The 24413-nt window shown below is 46.2% G+C and overlaps 1 protein-coding gene across 1 annotated transcript; it reads left to right on the top strand.

Moving 5' to 3' along the window:
• The first annotated feature begins 20350 nt into the window (after nucleotides 1–20350).
• LOC123449659 (transport inhibitor response 1-like protein) lies at nucleotides 20351–22972 on the top strand. Its single transcript, XM_045126949.1, has 3 exons — nucleotides 20351–21106; nucleotides 21247–21772; nucleotides 21867–22972. The coding sequence occupies exons 1-3, from the start codon at nucleotides 20571–20573 to the stop codon at nucleotides 22623–22625; spliced, it is 1821 nt and encodes a 606-aa protein (XP_044982884.1). The 5' UTR covers nucleotides 20351–20570; the 3' UTR covers nucleotides 22626–22972.
• Nucleotides 22973–24413: the final 1441 nt, after the last annotated feature.

Raw genomic sequence — 24413 nt, 5'->3', positions numbered from 1 at the left:
CGACAAAACCTTCTGGTTGTATCACATACAATCTTCCCTCAAGAAAACCGTCGAGGAAACAATGTTTTGACATCCTACGTGCAATATTTCATAAATAATGCAGCAACTACTAACATAATTCTAACAGATTTTTAGCATCGCTATGAGTGAGAAAGTCTCATCATAGTCAACTATTTGATCTTGTCGGAAACATCTTTGCGACAAGTCGAGCTTTTCTTAATAGTGACTCATCACCATCATCGTCTGTCTTCCTTTTAAAGATCCATCTTTACCTAATAGTCTTACTACCATTAAGCAGTTCCTCCAAAGTCTACACTTTGTTCTCACACATGGATTCTCTCTCGGATTTCATGGCCTCCAGCCATTTATAAGAATCCGGGCCCACCATTGCTTCTCCATAACTCGTAGGTTCATTGTTGCTCAACAACATGACCTCCAAGATAGGGTTACCGTACCACTCTGTAGGAGTACGCGACCTTTGTTGACCTACGAGGTTTGTAGTAACTTGATCCGAAGCTCTAATGATCACTATCATCAGCTTTCACTTCAATTGGTGTAGGCGCCACAAGAACAACTTCATGCGCCCTCTATACACTGGTTGAAGTGACGGTTCAATAACCTCATCAAGTTCCACCACTCTCCCACTCAATTCTTTCGAGAGAAACCTTTCCTCAAGAAAGGATCCGTTTCTAGAAACAAACACTTTGCTTCCGGATCTGAGATAGGAGATGTATCCAACTGTTTTGGATATCCTATGAAGATGCTTTCATCCGTTTTGGGTTCGAGCTTATCAGACCGAAACCTTTTTCACATAAGCATCGCAGCCCCAAACTTTCAAGAAACGACAGCTTAGATTTCTCTAAACCTCAATCTATACCGTGTCATCTCAACGGAAATACGCGGTGCCCTATTTAAAGCGAATGCGGTTGTCTCTAATGCATAACCCATAAACGATAGTGGTAATTTGATAAGAGACATCATAGTATGCACCATATCAAATAGGGCGTGGCTATGACGTTCAGACACATCATCACACTATGGTGTTCCACGTGGCATGAACAGCGAAACAATTTTCACATTGCCTTAACTGCGTACCTAAACTCGTAACTCAGATATTCATCTCTATGATCGTATCGTAGACAATTTATCCTCTTGTCACGACGATCTTCACTCTGAAATTGCCTTGAACTTTTCAATATTTCAGACCTGTGATTCATCAAGTAAATACTCCTGTATATACTCAAATCGTCAGTGAAGTAAGAACATAATGATATCCACTGCGTGCCTTAGCACTCATTGGACTGCACACATCAAAAATGCATTATTCCCAACAAGTTACTCTCTTGTTTCATGTGGCATGTTTTGCGTGTCTCAAGTGATTCAAAATCAAGCGAGTACAAACGATCCATCTCTATGGAGTTTCTTCATGCATTTAAACCAACATGTATGGTTTGCATGTCTCAAACGTTTCAAAAATGAGTGAGTACAAATATCCATCAGCATGGAGCTTCTTCATGCATTTTATACCAACGTGACTCAAGTGGCAGTGCCACAACCAAGTGGTACTATCATTATTACTTTGCATCTTTTGGCACCAATATTATGAACATGTGTAACACTACGATCGAGATTCAATAATCCATTGAGGGTATTTATTCAAGCAAATAGAACAACTATTATTCTCTTTAAATGAATGATCTTATTACAATAAACACGGCACAATCATGTTCATGATCAACGCAAACACCAAATAACAATTATTTAGGTTTTACCACCAATCCCGATGATAGAGGGAGCGTGCGACGTTTGATCATATCAACCTTGGAAACACTTCCAACACGTATCGTCACCTCGCCTTTAGCTACTCTCCGTTTATTCCGTAGCTTTCATTTCGTGTTACTAATCACTTAGCAACCGAACCGTTATCCAATACCCTCACGCTACTAGGAGTACTAGTAAAGTACACATCAACATCATGTATATCAAATATAATTCTTTCGACTTTGCCAGCCTTCTTATCTACCAAGCATCTAGGGTAGCTCCGCCTCAGTGACCGTTCCCCTCATAACAGAAGCACTTAGTCTCGGGTTTGGGTTTAATCTTGGGTCTCTTCATTAGTGCAGCAACTGTTTTGCCGTTTCACGAAGTATCCCTTCTAGCCCTTGCCTTTCTTGAAACTTAGTGGTTTTACTAACCATCAACTATTGATGCTCCTTCTTGATTTCTACTTTCGCAGTGTCAAACATCGTGAATCACTCAAGGATCATTGTATCTATCCTTGATATGTTATAGTTCATCACGAAGCTCTCATAGCTTGGTGGCAGTGACTTTGGAGAACCATCACTATCTCATCTGGAAGATTAACTCCCACTTAATTCAAGCGATTGTCGTACTCAGACAATCTGAGCACACGCTCAACGATTGAGCTTTTCTCCCTTACTTCATGGACAAAGAATCTTGTCAGAGGTCTCGTACCTCTCAACAAAGGCACGAGCATGAAATCACAATTTCATCTCTTTAGAACATCTCTTATGTTCTGTGACGTTTCAAAACGTCTTCGGCGCCTTGCTTCTAAGCCATTAAGTATTTTGCACTGAACTATCGCGTAGTCATCAGAAACGTGTATGTCGGATGTTCACAACATCCACAGACGACGCTCGAGGTGCAGCACACCGAGTGGTGCATTAAAGACATAAGCCTTCTGCGCAGCAACGAGGACAATTCTCAGTTTTACAGACTCACTCCGCAAAGTTTGCTACTATCAACTTTCAACTAAATTTTCTCTAGGAACATATAAAAAACAGTAGAGCTATAGCACAAGCTACATCGTAATTCGCAAAGACCATTAGACTATTTTCATGACAATCAGTTCAATTAATCATATTACTTAAGAACTCCCACTCAAAAAGTACATCTCTCTAGTCATTTGAGTGGTACATGATCCAAATCCACTATCTCAAGTCCGATCATCACGTGAGTCGAGAATAGTTTCAGTGGTAAGCATCTCTATGCTAATCATATCAACTATACAATTCATGCTCGACCTTTCGGTCTCATGTGTTCCGAGGCCATGTCTGCACATGATAGGCTCGCCAAGTTTAACCCGAGTGTTCCGCGTGTGCAACTATTTTGCACCCGTTGTATGTGAACGTTGAGTCTATCACACCCGATCATCACGTGGTGTCTCGAAACGACGAACTGTCGCAACGGTGCACAGTCGGGGAGAACACAATTTGAGCTTGAAATTTTAGTGAGAGATCACCTCATAATGCTACCATCATTCTAATCATAATAAGGTGCATAAAGGATTAACATCACATGCAATTCATAAGTGACATGATATGGCCATCATCATGTGCTTCTTGATCTCCATCACCAAAGCACCGGCACGATCTTCTTGTCACCGGCGTCACACCATGATCTCCATCAACGTGTCGCCATCGGGGTTGTCGTGCTACTCATGCTATTACTACTAAAGCTATGTCCTAGCAATATAGTAAATGCATCTGCAAGCACAAACGTTAGTTTAAAGACAACCCTATGGCTCCTGCCTGTTGCCGTACCTTCGACGTGCAAGTCGATATTAACTATTACAACATGATCATCTCATACATCCAACATATCACATCACTTCGTTGGCCATATCACATCACAAGCATACCCTGCAAAAACAAGTTAGACGTCCTCTAATTGTTGTTGCATGTTTTACGTGGTTGCCATGGGTATCTAGTAGGATCGCATCTTACTTACGCAAACACCACAACGGAGATGTATGAATTGCTATTTAACCTCTCTCCAAAGACCTCCTCGGTCAAATCCGATTCAACTAAAGTTGGAGAAACCGACACTCGCCAGCCATCTTTGAGCAACGGGGTTGCTCGTAGGGATGAAACCAGTCTCTCGTAAGCGTACGAGTAATGTCGGTCCGAGCCGATTCGATCCAACAATACCGCAGAATCAAGAAAAGACTAAGGAGGGTAGCAAATCGCACATCACCGCCCACAAAAACTTTTGTGTTCTACTCGAGATAACATCTACGCATGAACCTAGCTCATGATGCCACTGTTGGGGAACGTCGCATGGGAAAGAAAAAAATTCCTACGCGCACGAAGACCTATCATGGTGATGTCCATCTATGAGGGGGATTTCAGATCTACGTACCCTTGTAGATCGCACAGCAGAAGCGTTAATAAACGCGGTTGATGTAGTGGAACGTCCTCACGTCCCTTGATCCGCCCCGCGAACTGTCCCACGAACCGTCCCGCGATCCGTCCCACGATCCGCTCTGATCTAGTGTCGAACGGACGGCACCTCCGCGTTCAACACATGTACAGCTCGACGATCATCTCGGCCTTCTTGATCCAGCAAGAGAGACAGAGAGGTTGATGAGTTCTCCGGCAGCGTGACGGCGTTCCGGAGGTTGGTGGTGATCTAATCTCAGCAGGGATCCGCTTGAGCTCCGCAGAAACGCGATCTAGAGGAAAAACCGTGGAGGTATGTGGTCGGGCTGCCGTAAATTTTTTGTCTCAAATCAGCCCTAAAACCTCCGTATATACAGGTGGGAGGGGAGGGGCCTTGCCTTGGGGCTCAAGGAGCCCCAAGGAGTTCGGCTGAAGCAAGGGGGGAAGTCCTCCCCTTCCAATCCTAGTCCAACTAGGATTGGAGACTAGGATTGGAAGGTGGAGTCCTTCTCCACTTTCCCACTTCCCCTTTTTTTTCTCTTTGATTTTTCTTTCTCCTGCGCATAGGGCTTCTTGGGCTGTCCCACCAGCCCACTAAGGTCTGGTGTGACACCCCTAAGGCCTATGGGCTTCCCCCGGGTGGGCTTGCCCCCCTCGGTGAACATCCGGAACCCATTCGTCATTCCCGGTAACTCCGAAAACCTTCAGGTAATCAAATGACGTCATCCTATATATCAATCTTCGTCTCTGGACCATTCCGGAAACCCTCGTGACGTCCGTGATCTCATGCAGGACTCCTAACAACATTCGGTAACCAACCATATAACTCAAATACGCATAAAACAACGTCGAACCTTAAGTGTGCAGACCCTGCGGGTTCGAGAACTATGTAGACATGACCCGAGGGACTCCTCGGTCAATATCCAATAGCGGGACCTAGATGCCCATATTGGAACCTACATATTCTACGAAGATCTTATCGTTTGAACCTCAGTGCCAAGGATTCATATAATCCCGTATGTCATTCCCTTTGTCCTTCGGTATGTTACTTGCCCGATATTCGATCATCAGTATCCGCATACATATTTCAATCTCGTTTACCGGCAAGTCTCTTTACTCGTTCCGTAATACAAGATCCCGTGACATACACTAAGTCACATTGCTTGCAAGGCTTGTGTGTGATGTTGTATTACCGAGTGGGCCTCGAGATACCTCTCCGTCACACGGAGTGACAAATCCTAGTCTTGATCCATACTAACTCAACGGACACCTTCGGAGATACCTGTAGAGCATCTTTATAGTCACCCAGTTACGTTGTGACATTTGATACACACAAGGTATTCCTCCGGTGCCAGTGAGTTATATGATCTCATGGTCATAGGAACAAATACTTGACACGCAGAAAAATAGTAGCAACAAAATGACACGTCAACATGCTACGTTCATTAGTTTGGGTCTAGTCCATCACATGATTCTCCTAATGACGTGATCCCGTTATCAAGTGACAACACTTGCCTATGGTCAGGAAACCTTAACCATCTTTGATCAACGAGCTAGTCAACTAGAGGCTTACTAGGGATAGTGTTTTGTCTATGTATCCACACAAGTATTTTGTTTCCAATCAATACAATTATAGCATGGATAATAAACGATTATCATGAACAAAGAAATATAATAATAACTAATTTATTATTGCCTCTAGGGCATATTTCCAACACTTTAGCCCAGTATTTTTTATATAATCCCAAAAAATTCCACGTAACTTTTCAGGGCATTTGGAGATGTGCAGAATAGTGGACTAAGATTTGCTCCTTTTCCAGTCGAGAATTCCAGCTGCCTGAATTATCCCTCTTCAAATAAACCTTGCAAAATAAGAGAGAAAAGGCATAAATGTGGTACCTCAAAGTAATATAACAGCCCATAAAGCAATAAATATCAACATGAAAGCATGATGCAAAATGGACGTGTCAACTTCCCCAAGCTTAGACCTCGCTTGTCCTCAAGCGAAAACCAAGTTCCATAAACATGTCCACATGTCGTGGAACGAAGGTGTCGATAAAACAAAATACGGACATGAGGGCATCATGATCACACATAGAACAGCAAAACATCATAAAGATTCTTATGATAAAGTAACAGTTCCTTCACAAAGCAAGGCATGAAGCAAAAACCTTACCGAGAAATAACCAACAACAGTCCAAAGTCATTGAGGCAATTGCAATTTATCACAACATCAGAAAGAGTCAAATAAGAGCTTGTTAGGCAAATCCACATACTCAATCATCTCTTTTGTTTTCCACAATTGTTACAACTCACGTGGTACTCATGGTGTCAAAGTTTCAGCTGGACACAGAGGAAGATAGGGGCTTATAGTTTTGCCTCCCAACTATTTACCTCAAGGGTAAAGTCAACAATAATAAAGCATAAGTACTCAACTCCAAGTTGATATATGAATATAGATCTTTTCCAAGCATGTGACGGTAGCCAAGACAAAGGAAAAAATGGGGAATTGGTGAAGATCACCATGACTCTTACAAGAGCAAAAAGTAAAGGTACAAGATAGGCCCTTCACAGAGGGAAGCAGAGGTTGTCATGCGCTTTTGAGGTTTGAATGCGTGTCCTCTTAGTGCGGAGGAACGTCACTTTATATTGCCTCCTGTGATAAAGAACTTTATTATGCAGTCTGTCGCTTTTATGTCTTCCTCATCACAGGTTTGTACAAAGCTTATTTTCCACACACTAATAGATCATACATATTAGAGAGCAATTTTTATTGCTTGCACCGATGACAACTTACTTGAAGGATCTTATTCAATCCATAGTTAGGTATGGTGGACTCTCATGGCAAAACTGAGTTGAAGGTTTACGGATGCACAAGTAGTATCTCTACTTGGTGCGGGAGTTTTGGCTAATATGAGGTGGAAGCAATCGTCACATGCTAAGGGATCTCTAATCATATAACATTGTTTGGAACCAAGCAAACACAATTCATTATGTTGTCTTCCTTGTCCAACATCTACTCCTAAGCATGTAATAGTTTGGTGAGTGCTCACAATTGTAAAAAGTGTCTAAGATGTTATATTTATATGTGAACCTCTCTTTCCTTATTACTTCTTATTAATTGCAACAATGACTGAGGTCTATGTTGATTTATTCTCAACAAGTTTCAATCATCATACATGTCATACGTGAAGTTCTCACTTTCCATCAGATCGTCTCATGATCTTTCATGCTATCGTTCTTTTCATACGTTTGATCATGGCATAAAACAAAGCCCTTGACTAAGATACTCTTTATTATATAACTCGTAAGCTCAGATACATCGGGGGAGAGACAAAAGCAAAATACTCAAACTAAATACTAAAGACTTATTCCTCTAAAAGAAGAAATAAAAACTGAAAAGGAAAGAACTAAAACAAAGGTAAAAGCAAAATATATACAGGTGATGCGATACTAGGGCAACTCCCCCAAGCTTGGTAGAAGCCAAGGGGATTGCCCATACCAATGCTTAGTTGTCTTCCTTTGGTGGTGATGGTGGTGGAGTTGTTGCCTTTGATTCCAAGAGAGCTATCAATCTTTGATTTATACCTTTGAGATCTGTGACATGGTTTTCCAGCAAAACAACTTCACGAGAAAGGGAAATATTGCGAGCACGAGTTGTTTCGCAAAACCTCAAGAGTTCAATCAAGGATGAAGACAACACGTGGAGGAAGGGTTGGAGAAAATCTACTTCTTCAACGTCTTCAATGTTGAACATAGGTTGAACTTCCTCCCTAGCTTGGGTTTTCTCCTTAGCCTGGTCCCTGGCTTCCGTGACTTCTACTCTTTTCAGATCAACATCTACTTCTTCATGAACTTGGTGAAGATCATTCTCCCCAACAGATTCCTGAGACATCTTTGCTCTAAATCTGCGGCAAACAACAAGCTCGGAACGAAAACAGAGGAAAACTGCGCGATACGGAGATCAAAACCTTCGGGCGAATATATATTGATTTTTTTGAACCAGAAGGAGTGCTCCGCAAGAAAACGGAGTCCGGGAGGCACACGAGGTGCCCACAAGCCCTCCCTCCGCCACCACGGGGGTAGGTGGCGGTTTCCAAGCTTGTGGCTGCCTCATGCGCTCTCCGTACTGTTTTTTATTTTTCTAATTTTCCAAAAATTCCAAAACGGAGGAAAAATCCTATTGGAAAAGCATCAGAGTCCAATTTCTTACCGAAACAGATACCTCTTCGTTTTCAGGGTCTGAAACAGGCTGATAAACATCCCTTATGTACTCCTCTGGAGTTATGACATTGATGATATTGGTCTCAACATTTATGGGAGTACGAGAGATGTAATGCTTGATTCTTTGCCCTACCACTCTAGGAAAATTTCCTTCCGTGTTATTGATTTTGATGGCACTGGAACGATATACTTCCTCGATAACATAAGGACCTTCCCTTTTCGAGAGAAGCTTGCCTCCGAAGAATCTCAAACGAGAATTGTATAGCAGGGCATAATCACCTACATTGAACTCTCGTTTTTGTTTTTGTTTGTCGTGCCATCTCTTAACCTTTTCCTTGAACAACTTGGCATTCTCATATGCCTGGGCCCTCCATTCATCTAATGAGCTGATATCAAACAACCGCTTCTCACCGGCAAGTTTGAAATCGAAGTTGAGCTCAACTCCTTGAAGTTGTAGGATCAATTTGATCTCCCTATTACTCAACTCCACTTGACCACTATACTAAGGATGATAAGGAGATGCAACTCTATGGTTGACATAATACTTAGCGAGCATCTTGCGGAAAACACCATGAATGAAGTGTGAACCGCCACCAGCCATCAAATATCCAGGGACTCCAAATCTTGGGAAAATGACTTCTTTAAGCATACTAATAGAGGTGTGGTGATCAACATTTTTAGTGGGGATAGCTTCTACCCACTTAGTGACGTAATCCACAGCAACTAAGATGTGAGTGTACCCATTGGAACTCGGGAAGGGTCCCATATAATCAAAGCCCCAGACATCGAATGGTTCAATGACAAGTGAGTAGTTCATAGGCATTTCCTGACGCTTACTTATGTTCCCTATTCTTTGGCATTCGTCACAGGACAAGACAAACTTATGGGCATCCTTAAAGAGAGTGGGCCAATAGAAACCTGATTGCAATACCTTATGGGCAGTTCTATCTCCAGCGTGGTATCCTCCGTAGGCTTCGGAATGACACTTCTGCAAGATCTGTCCCTGTTCATGTTCAGGCACACAACGTCTAATAACACCATCTACTCCTTCCTTATAAAGGTGAGGATCATCCCAAAAGTAGTGTCTCAAATCAAAGAAGAATTTCTTCTTTTGCTGATAGGTGAAGCTGGGTGGTATGTATTTGGCTACGATATAGTTTGCGTAATCAGCATACCATGGTGCACTATGTGAAGTGCGGATGACATTTAATTGCTCATCAGGAAAGCTGTCATCAATAGGTCGTGGGTCATCAAGGACATTCTCTAGCCTAGACAAGTTATCTGCTACAGGGTTATCAGCACCCTTTCGATCAAGGACATGCAAATCAAATTCCTGTAGTAGGAGAACCCATCTGATCAGCCTAGGCTTAGCGTCCTTCTTCTCCATAAGGTACTTAATAGCAGCATGATCAGAGTGAATAGGGACTTTGGAGTCAACTATATAAGATCTGAACTTTTCACATGCAAACACGACTGCTAAAAATTCCTTCTCCGTAGTGGCATAGTTTCTTTGGGCACTGTCTAGAGTTTTACTAGCGTAGTGAATGACATTCAACTTCTTGTCAACTCTTTGTCCAAGAACAGCACCAACAGCATAATCACTAGCGTCGCACATGATTTCAAAGGGCAAGTTCTAGTCAGGTGGTTGAACAATAGGTGCGGTTATCAAAGCCTTCTTAAGTATTTCGAAAGCTTCCTCACAATCCTCATCAAAAACAAAAGGAACATCCTTCTGTAAGAGGTTGGTAAGAGGCCTAGAAATCTTAGAGAAGTCTTTAATGAACCTCCTATAGAAACTAGCATGACCTAGGAAACTTCGTATACCTCTGATATCTGTGGGGCAAGGCATTTTCTCAATTGCATCAACCTTAGCCTTATCAACTTCAATGCCTCTCTCAGAAATTTTGTGTCCTAAAATGATACCTTCATTAACCATAAAGTGGCACTTCTCCCAATTCAAGACGACGTTGGTATCTTCGCATCTCTGTAAGACTCGATCAAGGTTGCTGAGGCAACCATCAAAGCAAGACCAGTAAACGGAGAAGTCATCCCTGAAAACCTCGACAATCTTTTCACAAAAGTCAGAGAATATAGCCATCATACATCTTTGAAAGGTGGCAGGTGCATTGCATAAGCCAAAAGGCATACGTCTATAAGCAAAGGTACCGAAGGGGCATGTGAAAGTGGTTTTCTCCTGATCAGATTGTGCAACAGGTATTTGCGAGAAACCTGAATAACCGTCTAGAAAGCAGAAGTGTGTGTGTTTTGATAGCCTTTCTAGCATTTGGTCGATAAACGACAAAGGATAATGATCTTTCCTGGTTGCCTTGTTCAGTTTCCTGAAGTCTATCACCATCCTATAGCCGGTAATAATCCTTTGTGGGATTAGTTCATCCTTATCATTAGGAACGACGGTAATACCTCTCTTCTTAGGTACGCAATGTACTGGACTTACCCAATCACTATCAACAACAGGATAAATGATTCCTGCTTCCAGAAGCTTTAATATTTCTTTTCTAACGACCTCTTTCATGTTAGGATTTAATCTTCTTTGATGATCAGCAACTGGTTTAGAATCAAGATCGGTTTTAATCTTGTGCTGACATGGAGTGGGACTAATACCCTTAAGATCATCAAGAGTATATCCAATAGCATCACGGTGCTTCCTCAGAGTTTTTAGTAACTTTTTCTCTTCGTGCTCTGAGAGGAGAGCACTAATAATAACAGGATATATCTCCTAATCATCAAGATAGGCATACTTAAGAGTATCAGGCAACTGTTTAAGCTCGAACACAGGATCACCCTTTGGTGGGGGAGGATCCCCAAGCAGTTCAACACGAAGATTATTCTTGAGAATAGGATATTGTTCTAAGACAATTTTATCTATCTCATCTCTTTCCTCCATATCCATATCATTTTCATGCTCAAGAAGATATTGCTCTAAAGGAACCGTAGGAGGTACGGCAATAGAGGAAAGAGCAATGATTTCATCCCTTCCAGATGACTCTTTTTCATGGGGTTGTCTTCCAAACTTGGAGAAGTTAAATTCATGAGACACACCCTCGAAACTAACTGTGACCGTCTGCTTAATGCAATCAATGTGAGCATTGACAGTGTTGAGAAAGGGTCCATCGAATATGTTGGGACAAACGTTATCTTGTGCAGTACCAAGGACGAGGAAATCAGTAGGATACTTCGTCTTACCACACAGGACTTCTACGTCTCTCACAATTCCCAGAGGGCAGATAGTGTCTCTATTAGCTAGCGTAATAGTGACATCAATGGGTTCTAACTCAGCAGGTGCAATCTCATCTTTGATTTCATCATATAAGGAACGGGGTATTGCACTAACACTAGCTTCCATATCACATAAACCATGGTAACAGTGATCTCCTATCTTGAGAGAAACAACGGGCAAGCCAACTACATGTCTGTATTTGTCCTTTGCGTGAGGTCTAGCAATTCTAGCGGAGTCCTCACAGAATTTGATAACATGCCCGTCTACGTCTTCGGTTAAGAGATCTTTGATAATAGCAACACTAGGTTCAACTCTAATCTCCTTAGGGGGTGCTAGTGGTCTAATGTAACCCCTACGTATCACAGTTGGAGCTTTAGAATAATCCTTTATCCTAGCAGGGTATGGTGGTTTCTCAGTGTAGGCACAAGGAACAACAGGATCACTAAAAGCAATGACTTTCTCCTCAACTAGATTGGTTTTGACTATGTTGTTTTCTAGAGGAGGATGATACTTAAACCACTTCTCTTTGGGAAGATCAACATGAGCAGCAAAAGATTCACATAGAGAAGCTACTATCTCAGAGTCAAGTCCATACTTAGCGCTAAAATCTCTAGAAGTGTTTGTCTCAACAAAAGATTTAACGCAATCAAACTGGAAATTCATACCTGACTCCTTACCTTCATCCAGCTCCCAATGTTCAGAGTTACGTTTGATTCTTTCCAATAAATTCCACTTGTGGTCAATATCCTTCTTCATAAAAGAACCGGTACAAGAAGTGTCAAGCATGGTACGATCTTCATGAGAAAGCCGGGCATAAAAGTTTTGAGTGATAATTTCTCTCGAGAGCTCATGATTGGGGCATGAATATAGCATTGATTTAAGCCTTCCCCAAGCTTGAGCTATGATTTCCCTGTCACGAGGCCAAAAGTTATAAATAAAGTTCCGATCACGATTTACTAAATTCATAGGATAAAACTTTTGATGAAATTCCAATTTCAACCGATTGTAGTCCCATGATCCAGTATCATCACATAGCCTATACCATGTCAACGCCTTATCCTTCAAAGATAAAGGAAATACTTTCTTATTTACCTCATCCTCGGGCAAACCTGCAAGCTTATATAAACCACAAACTTCATCTACATAGATCAGATGCAAGTCTGGATGTGAAGATCCATCTCCTGTGAAAGGATTAGCCAGCAGTTTCTCAAGCATACCCGAAGGAATTTTATAAAAGATATTTTTAGTAGGTACCTCAGGTTGAGGAACAACTCCTCGTGCTTCCGTTCGTGGTGAAGATACCCCGAACAAACTCCTCAAAGGAACAGTTTCAATAGTGACAAGTGACAATAAATTTCAGCACAGTATATAAATGTTTCCTTACCAATTTCCACTTACCAAAGGCGCTTCACTCCCCGGCAACGGCGCCAGAAAAGAGTCTTGATGACCCACAAGTATAGGGGATCAATCGTAGTCCTTTCGATAAGTAAGAGTGTCGAACCCAACGAGGAGCAGAAGGCTTTGATAAACGGTTTTTAGCAAGGTAATAACTGCAAGCACTGAAAGTAGCGGTAACAAGTGATGGTGTAGTGAGGTGAAACGTAGCAAGCGAAAAGTAACAAGTAACAAGTAGTAGCAATGGTGCAACAAGTGTCCCAATCCCTTTTGTAGCAAGGGACAAGCCTGAACAAAGTCTTATAGGAGGAAAAACGCTCCCGAGGACACACGGGAATTTCTGTCATGCTAGTTTCATCATGTTCATATGATTCACGTTTGTTACTTTGATAGTTTGATATGTGGGTGGACCGGCGCTTGGGTACTGCCCTTACTTGGACAAGCATCCCACTTATGATTAACCCCTCTCGCGAGCATCCGCAACTACGAAAGAAGAATTAAGACAACGTCTAACCATAGCATTAAACTAGTGGATCCAAATCAGCCCCTTACGAAGCAACGTATAGACCGGGGTTTAAGCTTCTGTCACTCCAGCAACCCATCATCTACTTACTACTCCCCAATGCCTTCCTCTAGGCCCAAGTATGGTGAAGTGTTATGTAGTCGACGTTCACGTAACACCACTAGAGGAAAAACAAATACAACATATCAAAATACCGAACGGATATCAAATTCACATGACTATTATCAGCATGACTTATCCCATGTCCTCAGGAACAAAAGTAACTACTCACAAAGCATAATCATAATCATGATCAGAGGTGTAATGAATAGCATCAAGGATCTGAACATAAACTCTTCCACCAAGTAATCCAACCAGCATCAACTACAGAGAGTAATCAACACTACTAGTAACCTTACAAGTACCAATCGGAGTCGCGAGACGGAGATTGGTTACAAGAGATGAACTAGGGATTGGAGAGGAGATGGTGCTGATGAAGATGTTGATGAAGATGCCTCCCCTCCGACGAGAGGAGTGTTGGTGATGACGATGGCAACGATTTCCCCCTCCGGGAGGGAAGTTTTCCTGGCAGGATCGTCCTGCCGGAGCTCTAGATTGGATTTGCTCAAGTTCCGCCTCGTGGCGGCGGCAAAACCACGAAAAAGCTCCCGATTTATTTTTTTTGGAACGAACCCTTCATATAGCAAAAGATGGGGGCCAGTGGGCCGTTAGGGAGCCCACAATCTTGCCATCCGCCACCAGGGGGTGGCGGTGGCAGGGCTTGTGGCGCCCTGGTAGCCCCCCTCGGGTACTTCTTTAGCCCAGTATTTTTTATATAATCCCAAAAAATTCCACGTAACTTTTCAGGGCATTTCGAGATGTGTAGAATAGTGGACTAAGATTTGCTCCTTTTCCAGTCCAGAATTCTAGCTGCCTGAATTCTCCCTCTTCAAATAAACCTTGCAAAATAAGAGAGAAAAGGCATAAATATGGTACCTCAAAGTAATATAACAGCCCATAAAGCAATAAATATCAGCATGAAAGCATGATGCAAAATGGACGTATCACACATCTAGACACCTACCATGCACATGTTTGACAACCTCGTCCCATCCAAAACCCTCTCCCTCGCTTGTGCCTTTATTGCGTGAAGCAGTCACCGCAGATTCTTCCACACTGCTTCAGAACGACAACGTCACATTCATGCCGACATAGAGCAGACGCAACCCCTCACTAGAACCTACATTCAAGCGGCGCAACGATCGAGAGTGGCGCCAACATTGCGTCTCGACGTACGCGCCTTCTCTTTGCATGCAAATGCCACACATCCGTACGCCTCCCAACATTAAACAAGTGTTGTTGCCGAGAAACCCAGGCAGGCACGTGCATGCAAATGCCACCCGTCAATCCGCGTGCTAGCATTATACAACCCACCGTTTGGCCTGGCCGACACCTACTTACATGCCCACATCCGGCAAGAGCCACATCATGTCTCTGCTCATGATCTCGTCTATGCACCACACCTGCAAAGGCCTTGAGCTCCCAAGCCCTATGGGACAGCCCCACCGCCAAACAGAAGAAGGAGCTCCTCGGCATTGCGGGTGTGTGGAGGCCCGCCGAGGCAATAACCATGTTATCATAGTAACAAAAAAATGATAACTATTGGATTCTCTCCCAACAAGCTCTTTTCTATAGCCATTAAGATAGGCTTGAAATTTCAATGATGCTCACATAAAAGACAAGAATTGAATCACAAAGAGTGCATCATAAAACATGTGACAAGAACATTTAAGTCTAAAATACTTCCTATGCATGGGAATTTTGTAAGCAAACAATTTATCTAGACAAGAAGTGTCTAGCATAAGCAAGTAGGAAGAATGAAGTATTAACAATTTGAATATCAAGAGAGGTAACTGAGTAATATGAAAATTTCTATGACCATATTTGCCACTCTTATAATGATTACATGTAGGATCATATTCAAATTTAACAATATATCAATCATGCTTTTCATTCAAGGAAATATCATGAATCACTTTATAAATTTCACAATCTTTGGATTCATGATTTTCAAGCAAGACCCAAAAAAAGATAACCTAGTCCACTCTCACTAGCAATTGTTTCAACATAAACACGTCTTTTGAAAAGATTAGCTAGTGGATGAGGATCCATTTATCTCAATCTTTGCATTTTACTTTCTGTTTTGGTGTGACAAAGATAAAGATAGCATAGCTAGGCAAGTAAACTAGAGAGCAAAGATGCAAACTAGTGACAAGCAAACACAAATATTTTTGTATTTTTATTTTTTTATGAGACAAACTAAATGTACAAGCAAATAGAAAGAGGAACAAGTGAATGAAATTTTGTGTGCAGTTACTTGGTAGTGAATCCTCTTGTCTTGTTAGCAAATAAACAACTTGCACTCAATGCGGTCAAGTGGGTTGTCAATCCTGTTGTCTTGTTATTTGCAAGCAAGTGATGTGTGTACCTAATTGTAGATAGCAAGATAAAATAAAAATAAGTAAATAACAACAAGGCAATAATGGTTTTGTTGATATGTTATGAATAGACACGGGGGCCATAGCTTTCCCTAATGGCATCTCCCAGGAAAAATAGCATACAGTGGGTGAACAAAGTACTGTTGGGCAATTGGCAGAAAAGCGGATAGTTATGCGATATTCTCGACAATGATCATGTGTATATAGGCATCATGTCCATAAACAAATAGGCCGAATCCTGCCTGCACCTATTACTACTCCTCCACTCATCGACCGTTATCTATCATGTATCTAGATTATTAAGTAAACTAGAGTAATGTATGGAGAACAATGACATGATGTAGACAAAGTAAACTCAAGCAATATGAATAAAGCACATCATTTTATCCTTAGTAGTAGAAACACAAAGACACATTTTGTCCCCTTCTGTCACTGCGACATAGAAATTTGCTAGGTTGAACCTACCACAACACACCTCTCTCATCGAAGAAATACCGATCTAGTTGTCCAAACTACTTCAATATATCGGAGAGGATTATGCATCTATCATAATCTTGCACATAAGAATCATATAAGTAGTCAGAGGTGACTCAAATATTTATCATGAATAATCTGAACATAAACCCACAATTCATAGGATCCTAACAAACGTACCGCACAAAAGGAATTACATCATATGGATCAAAGCAAAGATGTGATGATCATTGTATTGAAGATCAAAGAGAGAGCCATCTAGGTACAAACTATGGATCCGTAGGTCTGTGGTGAACTACTCACACATCATTGTGAGGGTAGCAAGGTTGATGAAGAGGCCCTTCCTGATCGATCCCCCCTCCGACATGGTGTCAAAATAGAGCTCCAAATGGCCTCCCGTCGGAACAGAGACTTGCGACGGCGTAGAAAGTGTTTCAGGACTCCGTTTGGTGTTTTTAGGGTAGATGAGAATTTATAGGCCAAAGAACGGAGTTGGTGTTGGAAATATGCCCCGGAGACAATAATAAATTGATTATTATTATATTTCCTTGTTCATGATAATCGTTTATTATGCAAGCTAGAATTGTATAGATTGGAAACTCAAATACATGTGTGGATACATAGGCAACACAGTCCCTAGTGAGCCTCTAGTTGACTAGCTCGTTGATCAAAGATGGTTAAGGTTTCCTGGCCATAGACAAATGTTGTCACTTGATGTGATGGACAAGACCCAAACTATGAATGTAGCATATGACCGTGTGAGTTTATTGCTACTGTTTTCTGCATGTCAATGTATGTGTTCCTATGACCATGAGATCATGCAACTCCCGGACACCAGAGGAATACCTTGTGTGTATCAAATGTCGCAATGTAACTCGGTGGCTATAAAGGTGCTCTACAGGTATCGCCGAAGGCGTCTGTTCGGTTGGCATGGATCAAGACTGGGATTTGTCACTCCTTGTGACGGAGAGGTATCTTGGGGCCCACTCGGTAATACAACATCACAACAAGCCTTGCAAGCAATGTGACTAAGGATTTAGTTACGGGATCTTGTATTACGGAACGAGTAAAGAGACTTGCCGGTAACGAGATTGAACTAGGTATAGAGATACCGACGATCGAATCTCGGGCAAGAAACATACCGATAGACAAAGGGAATAGTATACGGGATTGATTGAATCCTTGACATCGTGGTTTGACCGATAAATATCTTCTTAGAATATGTATGAGAAAATATGGAATTCCAGGTCCCGCTATGGGTTATTGGACAGAGAGTGTCTCGATCATGTCTGCATAGTTCTCGAACCCGCAGGGTCTGCACACTTAAGGTTTGGTGACGATTTGGTATTAATGAGTTATGTGTGGCAGTAACCAAAAGTTGTTCGGAGTCCCGAATGAGATCCCAGACGTCATGAGGAGCTCCGGAATGGTACGGAGGTAAAGATTTATATGTGGGAAGTCATATTTTAGCTGCCGAAAAAGTTTCGGGTTTTTCTCGTATTGTACCGGGAAGCTTCTAGAAGGTTTCGAAAACTTCCGGAGGAGTCCGGAAGTCCACCAAGGGTTCCACCACGTCCCAATGGTTTGGGATGAGATGAGGGGAGAGGTCGTGGCCTTATTGGGCCAAACTTACAAGTCCCTCAAGGCCCATGCAGTTGGGAAACGTGGAAACTCCACCTTTGTATGGAAGGGGAGGAAGGGGACTAGGATTCCACCTCCTCCACCCTTGGCTGCGCCCTAGGGCTTGGAGGGGTTGTTCCCCATGTCCCTCCACCTATATATAAAGAGGAGGGGCGCCCCAAGAGCACACACGAAGCCCTTGGCGCCCCTCTCTCTAGATCGTTTTCTCCTCTATATTAGTTCCGCAGTGCTTGGCGAAGCCTTGCTGGATTGTCCACCACCACCACCACACCGTCGTGTTGGAGAACTCATCTACCTCTCCGCCCCTTTTGCTGGATCAAGAAGGCAGGGATCGTCATCGAGCTGTACGTGTGCTGAAAGCGGAGGTGTCGTCTGTTTGGCACTAGATCGGGATGCATCGTGATGGGATCGCGGGACGGACTACGATTTGGATCGCGAAGATGATCCACTACATCAACCACGTTATATACGCTTCCGCTTAGCGATCTACAAGGCTATGTGGATCCGATCTCCCCTCTCGTAGATGGTCATAACCTTGAATAGATCTTGTGTACGCGTAGGAATTTTTTTGTTTCCCATGCAACGTTCCCCAACAGTTGGGAGGGTATGAGGTAGGCACAAGCCATCAAGGCGCCCCTCGTGAGGCCTCCAGACTTCTTGGGTTGCTCATTGGTCTCTTTTTGGTCGAGAAAAAATCACCAAAAAGTGCAGGGCAATCAGACTTCGTTTGTTATGAAAAACCTGAAAAGTGAAAAACACGCAGAAAACAACAACCAAACTGCTCAAAAATAATATAAATATAAATAAATACCCCAAAAAGTATTCTAGAATGATAATATATCAGCATGGAACAATAGAAAATTATAGGTACGTTGGAGACGTATCACCCCACTCCGCTCACTTCTCTCGCTCTCTCGGCTCCTCTCCGCTCCTTTATGTCCCATGCCCATCCTAGTCCAATGTGTGATCCCCTTCCTCCCCTCCGTCACGGAGGGCTCCGGCTCCGACGACATCGACTGGGCCGCTGAGGACTCCTACATCACGTTTAACCCCGACGAGGAGGAGCTCAGACTCTACATTTCACGCAACCACTCCAGGATGTACCGCGGCGAGAGATCCTCCTCGGCGGTCGCCAACTCTTCCTGAGTGGGAGGAGGACGCCGCCCTGCTCGCTCTGTGCCTTCGATAGTGAGACAACAACGCAAGCGCGGGCACCGATGCCGCCATCACTCCCCTCCTCACGGGTCGCCCCTACCGCATGGTGATGAGGGCGTCGTCGGGATAAACGAGGCACGACGGCTACGAGCCGTCCAGATCTGTGTCGGAGCTGCTGCTGCCCACCGAAGGCGACGACGTGGTGCTCTGCCTAGCAATCCGTCGGTCTTACACCTCAGCTAAGACGAACACACACCGCCGACATCGCAAGAATGCGATGGCTCTCCATGACGCAGTCAAGGAGTCGACCGACGTGGCGAGGTCAAATGAGGCGGTAGCGAAGAGAGCCACGTCGCGTGGCGCTTCACGTGTTTCATCGCATCGTCCTCTAGCTCCCACGTCAACGGCTCTACGAGGACAACGACCAACCGCCCGCCGATGATGCGTGCTCCGGGTACAGCCGCCGAGACCTTAAGAAGTGATCGACAAGGGAGTGGTGAACTCCATCCACCCCGTATGCTTTTATCTATGTTTTTACGTATAGTTAGCTTAAATTGGAATTACTTGAGCCCTTTTGTATGAACTATGTGGATGTCCGCTGTCGATATTGCTACGTTTCATCGTATATGCTATGATCGACATCATCTGCTTGTGTTCGTATGAAATAGAGTAGGAGAATACGTGGTTTGTGATTGTGAACATACGAAAAAGATAACCGTCCGATCATTGTTAACGGACGTGTCCGGACGCGTCTAGAGTCGTTTAGAGGAGGGGGCGAGTATTATGGTTGTAGATGCTTTTATGGCGAATAGAACCAGCTAGTTTTGGAATACCGGCAGTTCGTGTACCTGAACTGGTTTTTGAATACCGTTGTTGGGTTTGTGGATGCTACTACCAAACAAGTTGGGTTGGGTCAGGGCATCTCGTAGACTCGTACCAGTACACCAGCAGTAGCAGTAGATCACACCTGAAAAAGGTACAAATCATGAGATCTACTCACCCACTCCTTCACCACCTCTCCGCTCGTCCTCGGCTCTATCCATCCATCCATCCATCCATCCAGCGCGGAGCGAGCGAGCGAGTCCAGCTCCAGCCCCCCTCCCTCCCTCCCGTTTCCTTGTCCTGCTCTGCTCCGCTGTAGAGCACTGCCGTCTGCCGGGGCAACCGGTCCGGCGGAGCACAAGTACGCCCCCTCACACCCACCCACCCCACCCCCACCCCACCACCCAACGCCACCCTCCTGTCCTCGCGCGCGCGCGGCCATGTCCGAGGAGGACGAGGACCAGGCGGCGCCGCCCAAGCGGCCGCGCGCGGCGTCGCCCCCTCCTCCTCCGCCGCCGGACCAGGTGCTCGACAACGTGCTAGAGACGGTGCTGCAGTTCCTGGCGGCGCCGGGGGACCGGGGCGCGGCCTCCCTCGTCTGCCGCTCCTGGCACCGCGCCGAGTCCGCCACCCGCGCCTCCGTCGCCGTCCGCAACATCCTCGCCGCCTCCCCGGCGCGCGCCGCCCGGCGCTTCCCCAACGCGCACCACATCCTGCTCAAGGGCCGCCCACGGTTCGCCGACTTCAACCTGCTGCCCCCCGGCTGGGCCGCCTCCGCCTTCCGCCCCTGGGCCGCCGCCCTCGCCGCCGCCGCCTTCCCCGCGCTCCGCTCCCTCTCGCTCAAGCGCATCACCGTCACCGACGACGACCTCGACCTCCTCGCCCGCTCCCTCCCGCCCTCCTTCCGCGAGCTCTCGCTCCTCCTCTGCGACGGCTTCTCCTCCCGCGGCCTCGCCTCCCTCGCCTCCCATTGCAGGTAACATAATGCCATTCCCTTCCGTTCCAGCCCGCTACCCCTCTCTCTCTCACACACACCTACTCCGTACTTGGCAATGGTGGCCTAATAATGATTAATGGCGTATCTCTTTGTGGTTTGGCTTGGCCCTCTTCTCGCAGAGGGCTGCGTGTGCTCGACGTGGTGGACTGCGAGCTCAACGAGGAAGAAGACGACGAGGTGTCGGACTGGGTGGCGGCGTTCCCGCGCGGGCACACCGACCTGGAGTCCCTCTCCTTCGAGTGCTTCACCCCGCAGGTACCCTTCGCCGCGCTCGAGGCTCTGGTAGCGCGCTCGCCGCGCCTCCGCCGCCTGCGCGTCAACCAGCACGTCTCGCTCGGGCAGCTGCGCCGGCTCATGACGCTCACGCCCCGCCTCACGCACCTCGGCACGGGCTCGTTCCGGCCGGGGGACGGCGCCGACGACGAGGGGCTCGACTTCGGGCAGATGCTGACCGCCTTCGCGTCCGCCGGCCGGGCCAACTCGCTGGTCTCGCTGTCCGGCTTCCGTGATCTCGCGCCGGAGTACCTGCCGACCATTGCCACGGTGGCCGCGAACCTAACCACCATGGATCTCAGCTTCGCCCCTGTCAACCCCGACCAAGTCCTGCTCTTCATCGGCCAATGCCGCAGCCTCGAGACGCTATGGGTACGCCTAACCAGATCGCTTTCTCGCCATAGTTTTTGCCTGTGGGCTGCTTCCCTCTATGGTTCCCAATTTCTGATGGCAAGTTCTTTGCCAGGTGCTCGACTCGGTGCGCGACGAGGGGCTCCAAGCCGTGGCGATGTGCTGCAAGAAGCTCCAGGTTCTCCGCGTGCTCCCATTGGACGCGCACGAGGACGCAGACGAGCTGGTGTCGGAGGTCGGGCTCACCGCCATCTCGGAGGGCTGCCGGGACCTTCGCTCCATCCTCTACTTCTGCCAGAGGATGACCAACGTCGCCGTGGTCACCATGTCCCAGAACTGCCCCGAGCTCAAGGTGTTCCGGCTGTGCATAATGGGGAGGCACCGGCCGGACCACGTGACGGGGGAGCCGATGGACGAGGGGTTCGGCGCCATCGTACGCAACTGCAGCAGGCTCACCAGGCTCTCGACGTCAGGGCACCTGACCGATCGAGCGTTCGAGTACATCGGCAAGTACGGCAGCTCCCTGCGGACGCTCTCGGTGGCGTTCGCCGGAGACAGCGATCTGGCGCTGCAGCACATCCTCCAGGGCTGCTCCAAGCTGGAGAAGCTCGAGATAAGGGATTGCCCGTTCGGCGACGCCGGCCTGCTCTCCGGCATGCACCATTTCTACAACATGCGGTTCGTCTGGATGTCCGGCTGCAGCCTGACGCTGGAAGGCTGCAAGGCGGTGGCGCGGCAGCTCCCGCGGATGGTGGTGGAGCTGATAAACAGCCAGCCGGAGAACGAGAAGACGGACGGCGTCGACATCCTATACATGTACCGGTCGCTGGAGGGGCCAAGGGAGGACGTTCCACCATTCGTGAGGATCCTGTAAGCTTCATCGCCGCCGAGGTGCTTGACATCCATGGGGGCTGATCATATGCCATCCTCTGTAGACGCCGGAGCTGCATCGGCGGCATCGAAGGATCAGCAGAGTGTTCGTTCAGTAGTTGTTGTTGTCGTAGCAGTAGTAGGGTTCATTGGCATTTCCACATTTTCTACGAGAAGATCATAAAGTGCGGCCGGAGCATGCTTCTTCGAGGGGGCTTCATCGCCGCGGCTTCCTCAGTTTTGCTTGCTGCTCCGGGAGCCGCCTGCCGGCACGGCGACGATGGTATCCCTGATTTTTAGAAGCGGAACTTGTTATCAGATCAATTAAATTCATTAACACTTCCATATTCATGTCACAGTTTCCCTTTCCAGTTCATTAGCCAGAACTCTGAATTGAGCCATGTTATTTTTCTGGGATTTAAGTTTCTAAGTCCTGTGATCTGATGAGCATCCATCTCCGGTGGGATTTGTTTTGTTTTGCTTTGAAAATCCGTCCCTTCCCTTCCCGGGGCTGCTGTCTTTTCGTGATCTCCTGTGAATCCTGGGGTTTGGCAGCTGGTATCATTGCCAGAGGACCTACCGTCACAACCTGGAGGTTCCATCCATCCATCCATGTATGCGTAGCCCGGGTTCCTTACTCGAAACTTTGGCCTCGGTCCATCCGGTGATTATGGCCTCGCGCCTATTTTGTCTTTCATGGCCCTAGGCCTCTCCCCTAGCCGACGTGTCCGCCTTCCACAGCCGGAGACGTCGACCGCCCTTAAGTCTTTAGCGGTTCTTTGATATTTTTTTCGTTTTCCCCGCCCGGTGCAAATGCCGTGCTGATAAACTCATGGCGTAGTAGCCGGATCACCACAGCTTTTCTTTTCCTTGTCATCCGCTTCTTTACTTCTTCCGGTTGCTGTAACCTCTGATGGCTCTGCTGGCTGGTGACCCAGCTTGGACGGCCACCAATCCTTGCTGCGGGGATGATGGGGAGGGGGGTGGCAAATGATGAGGGAGTGATGACCGGTCGACCTCGACGGGGACTGGTCGATCGGTTGACTGATACCCACCTGTCACTGACTGACTGGTCTGGGTGAGAGCTCAGGAGGCGGGTAGATGGCGATGCAACCCTTGGCGATGGAGGGTCACATGAGGCTAACTCCACCGCGCACAATCCAAACTAACTTCCGGTTTGGTCGTATTTTGTCCATTTGGGACCGTAATGAATTCACTTATGTCCGTTTCTGTTCGTTGAGTTGTGCGTGCGTCCATCGCGCGCTCGCATTCCAATCATGTCCGTGTTAGACGTGATTAAAAAAAATAGAAAAATTTAACTCAAAAGTGAATAAACGCAGTTAATAAACTTAAAATATAATAACATTAACATAAAAAAACGGCCCAGTTTTCATAGCCACAAAACGGCACAGTTTGACATAATTAACTAAAAAAAGCCCGTCAATGCCGTGGCCGTCGCCGTCTTCACTGGCCTCCGGTGTCCCCGTCGTCGCCGTTGCTCACGAGGTCGACGTAGGCCGGCGGTCCCTGGTGCGCGGGGGCGGGCTGGAAGCTGGCAGGTGCTTGCAGCACCTCCTCCCGTGGCGAGGCCTCGCGCTCCGGTGACCGCGGCGGCGTGGGGCACCAGTTCACGCCCCCCACTGCCTGCGACATCTCCGGCGACGTGCATGACCAGCTCCATTGCTGGTCCACCAGATCCTGAGGGAACACGACCACCTCCTCCTCCTCCATCTGCTCGGGGATGACGACGTCGCCGGCTGCAGAGAGTGCCATCGCGCTGTCTAGGCCCGGC

This window comes from Hordeum vulgare, chromosome 4H (assembly GCF_904849725.1).
Source record: "Hordeum vulgare subsp. vulgare chromosome 4H, MorexV3_pseudomolecules_assembly, whole genome shotgun sequence".
NCBI lineage: Eukaryota > Viridiplantae > Streptophyta > Magnoliopsida > Poales > Poaceae > Hordeum > Hordeum vulgare.
The sequence above is the reverse complement of the archived record's forward strand: the minus strand, read 5'-3'. Positions and strand labels throughout refer to the sequence as shown.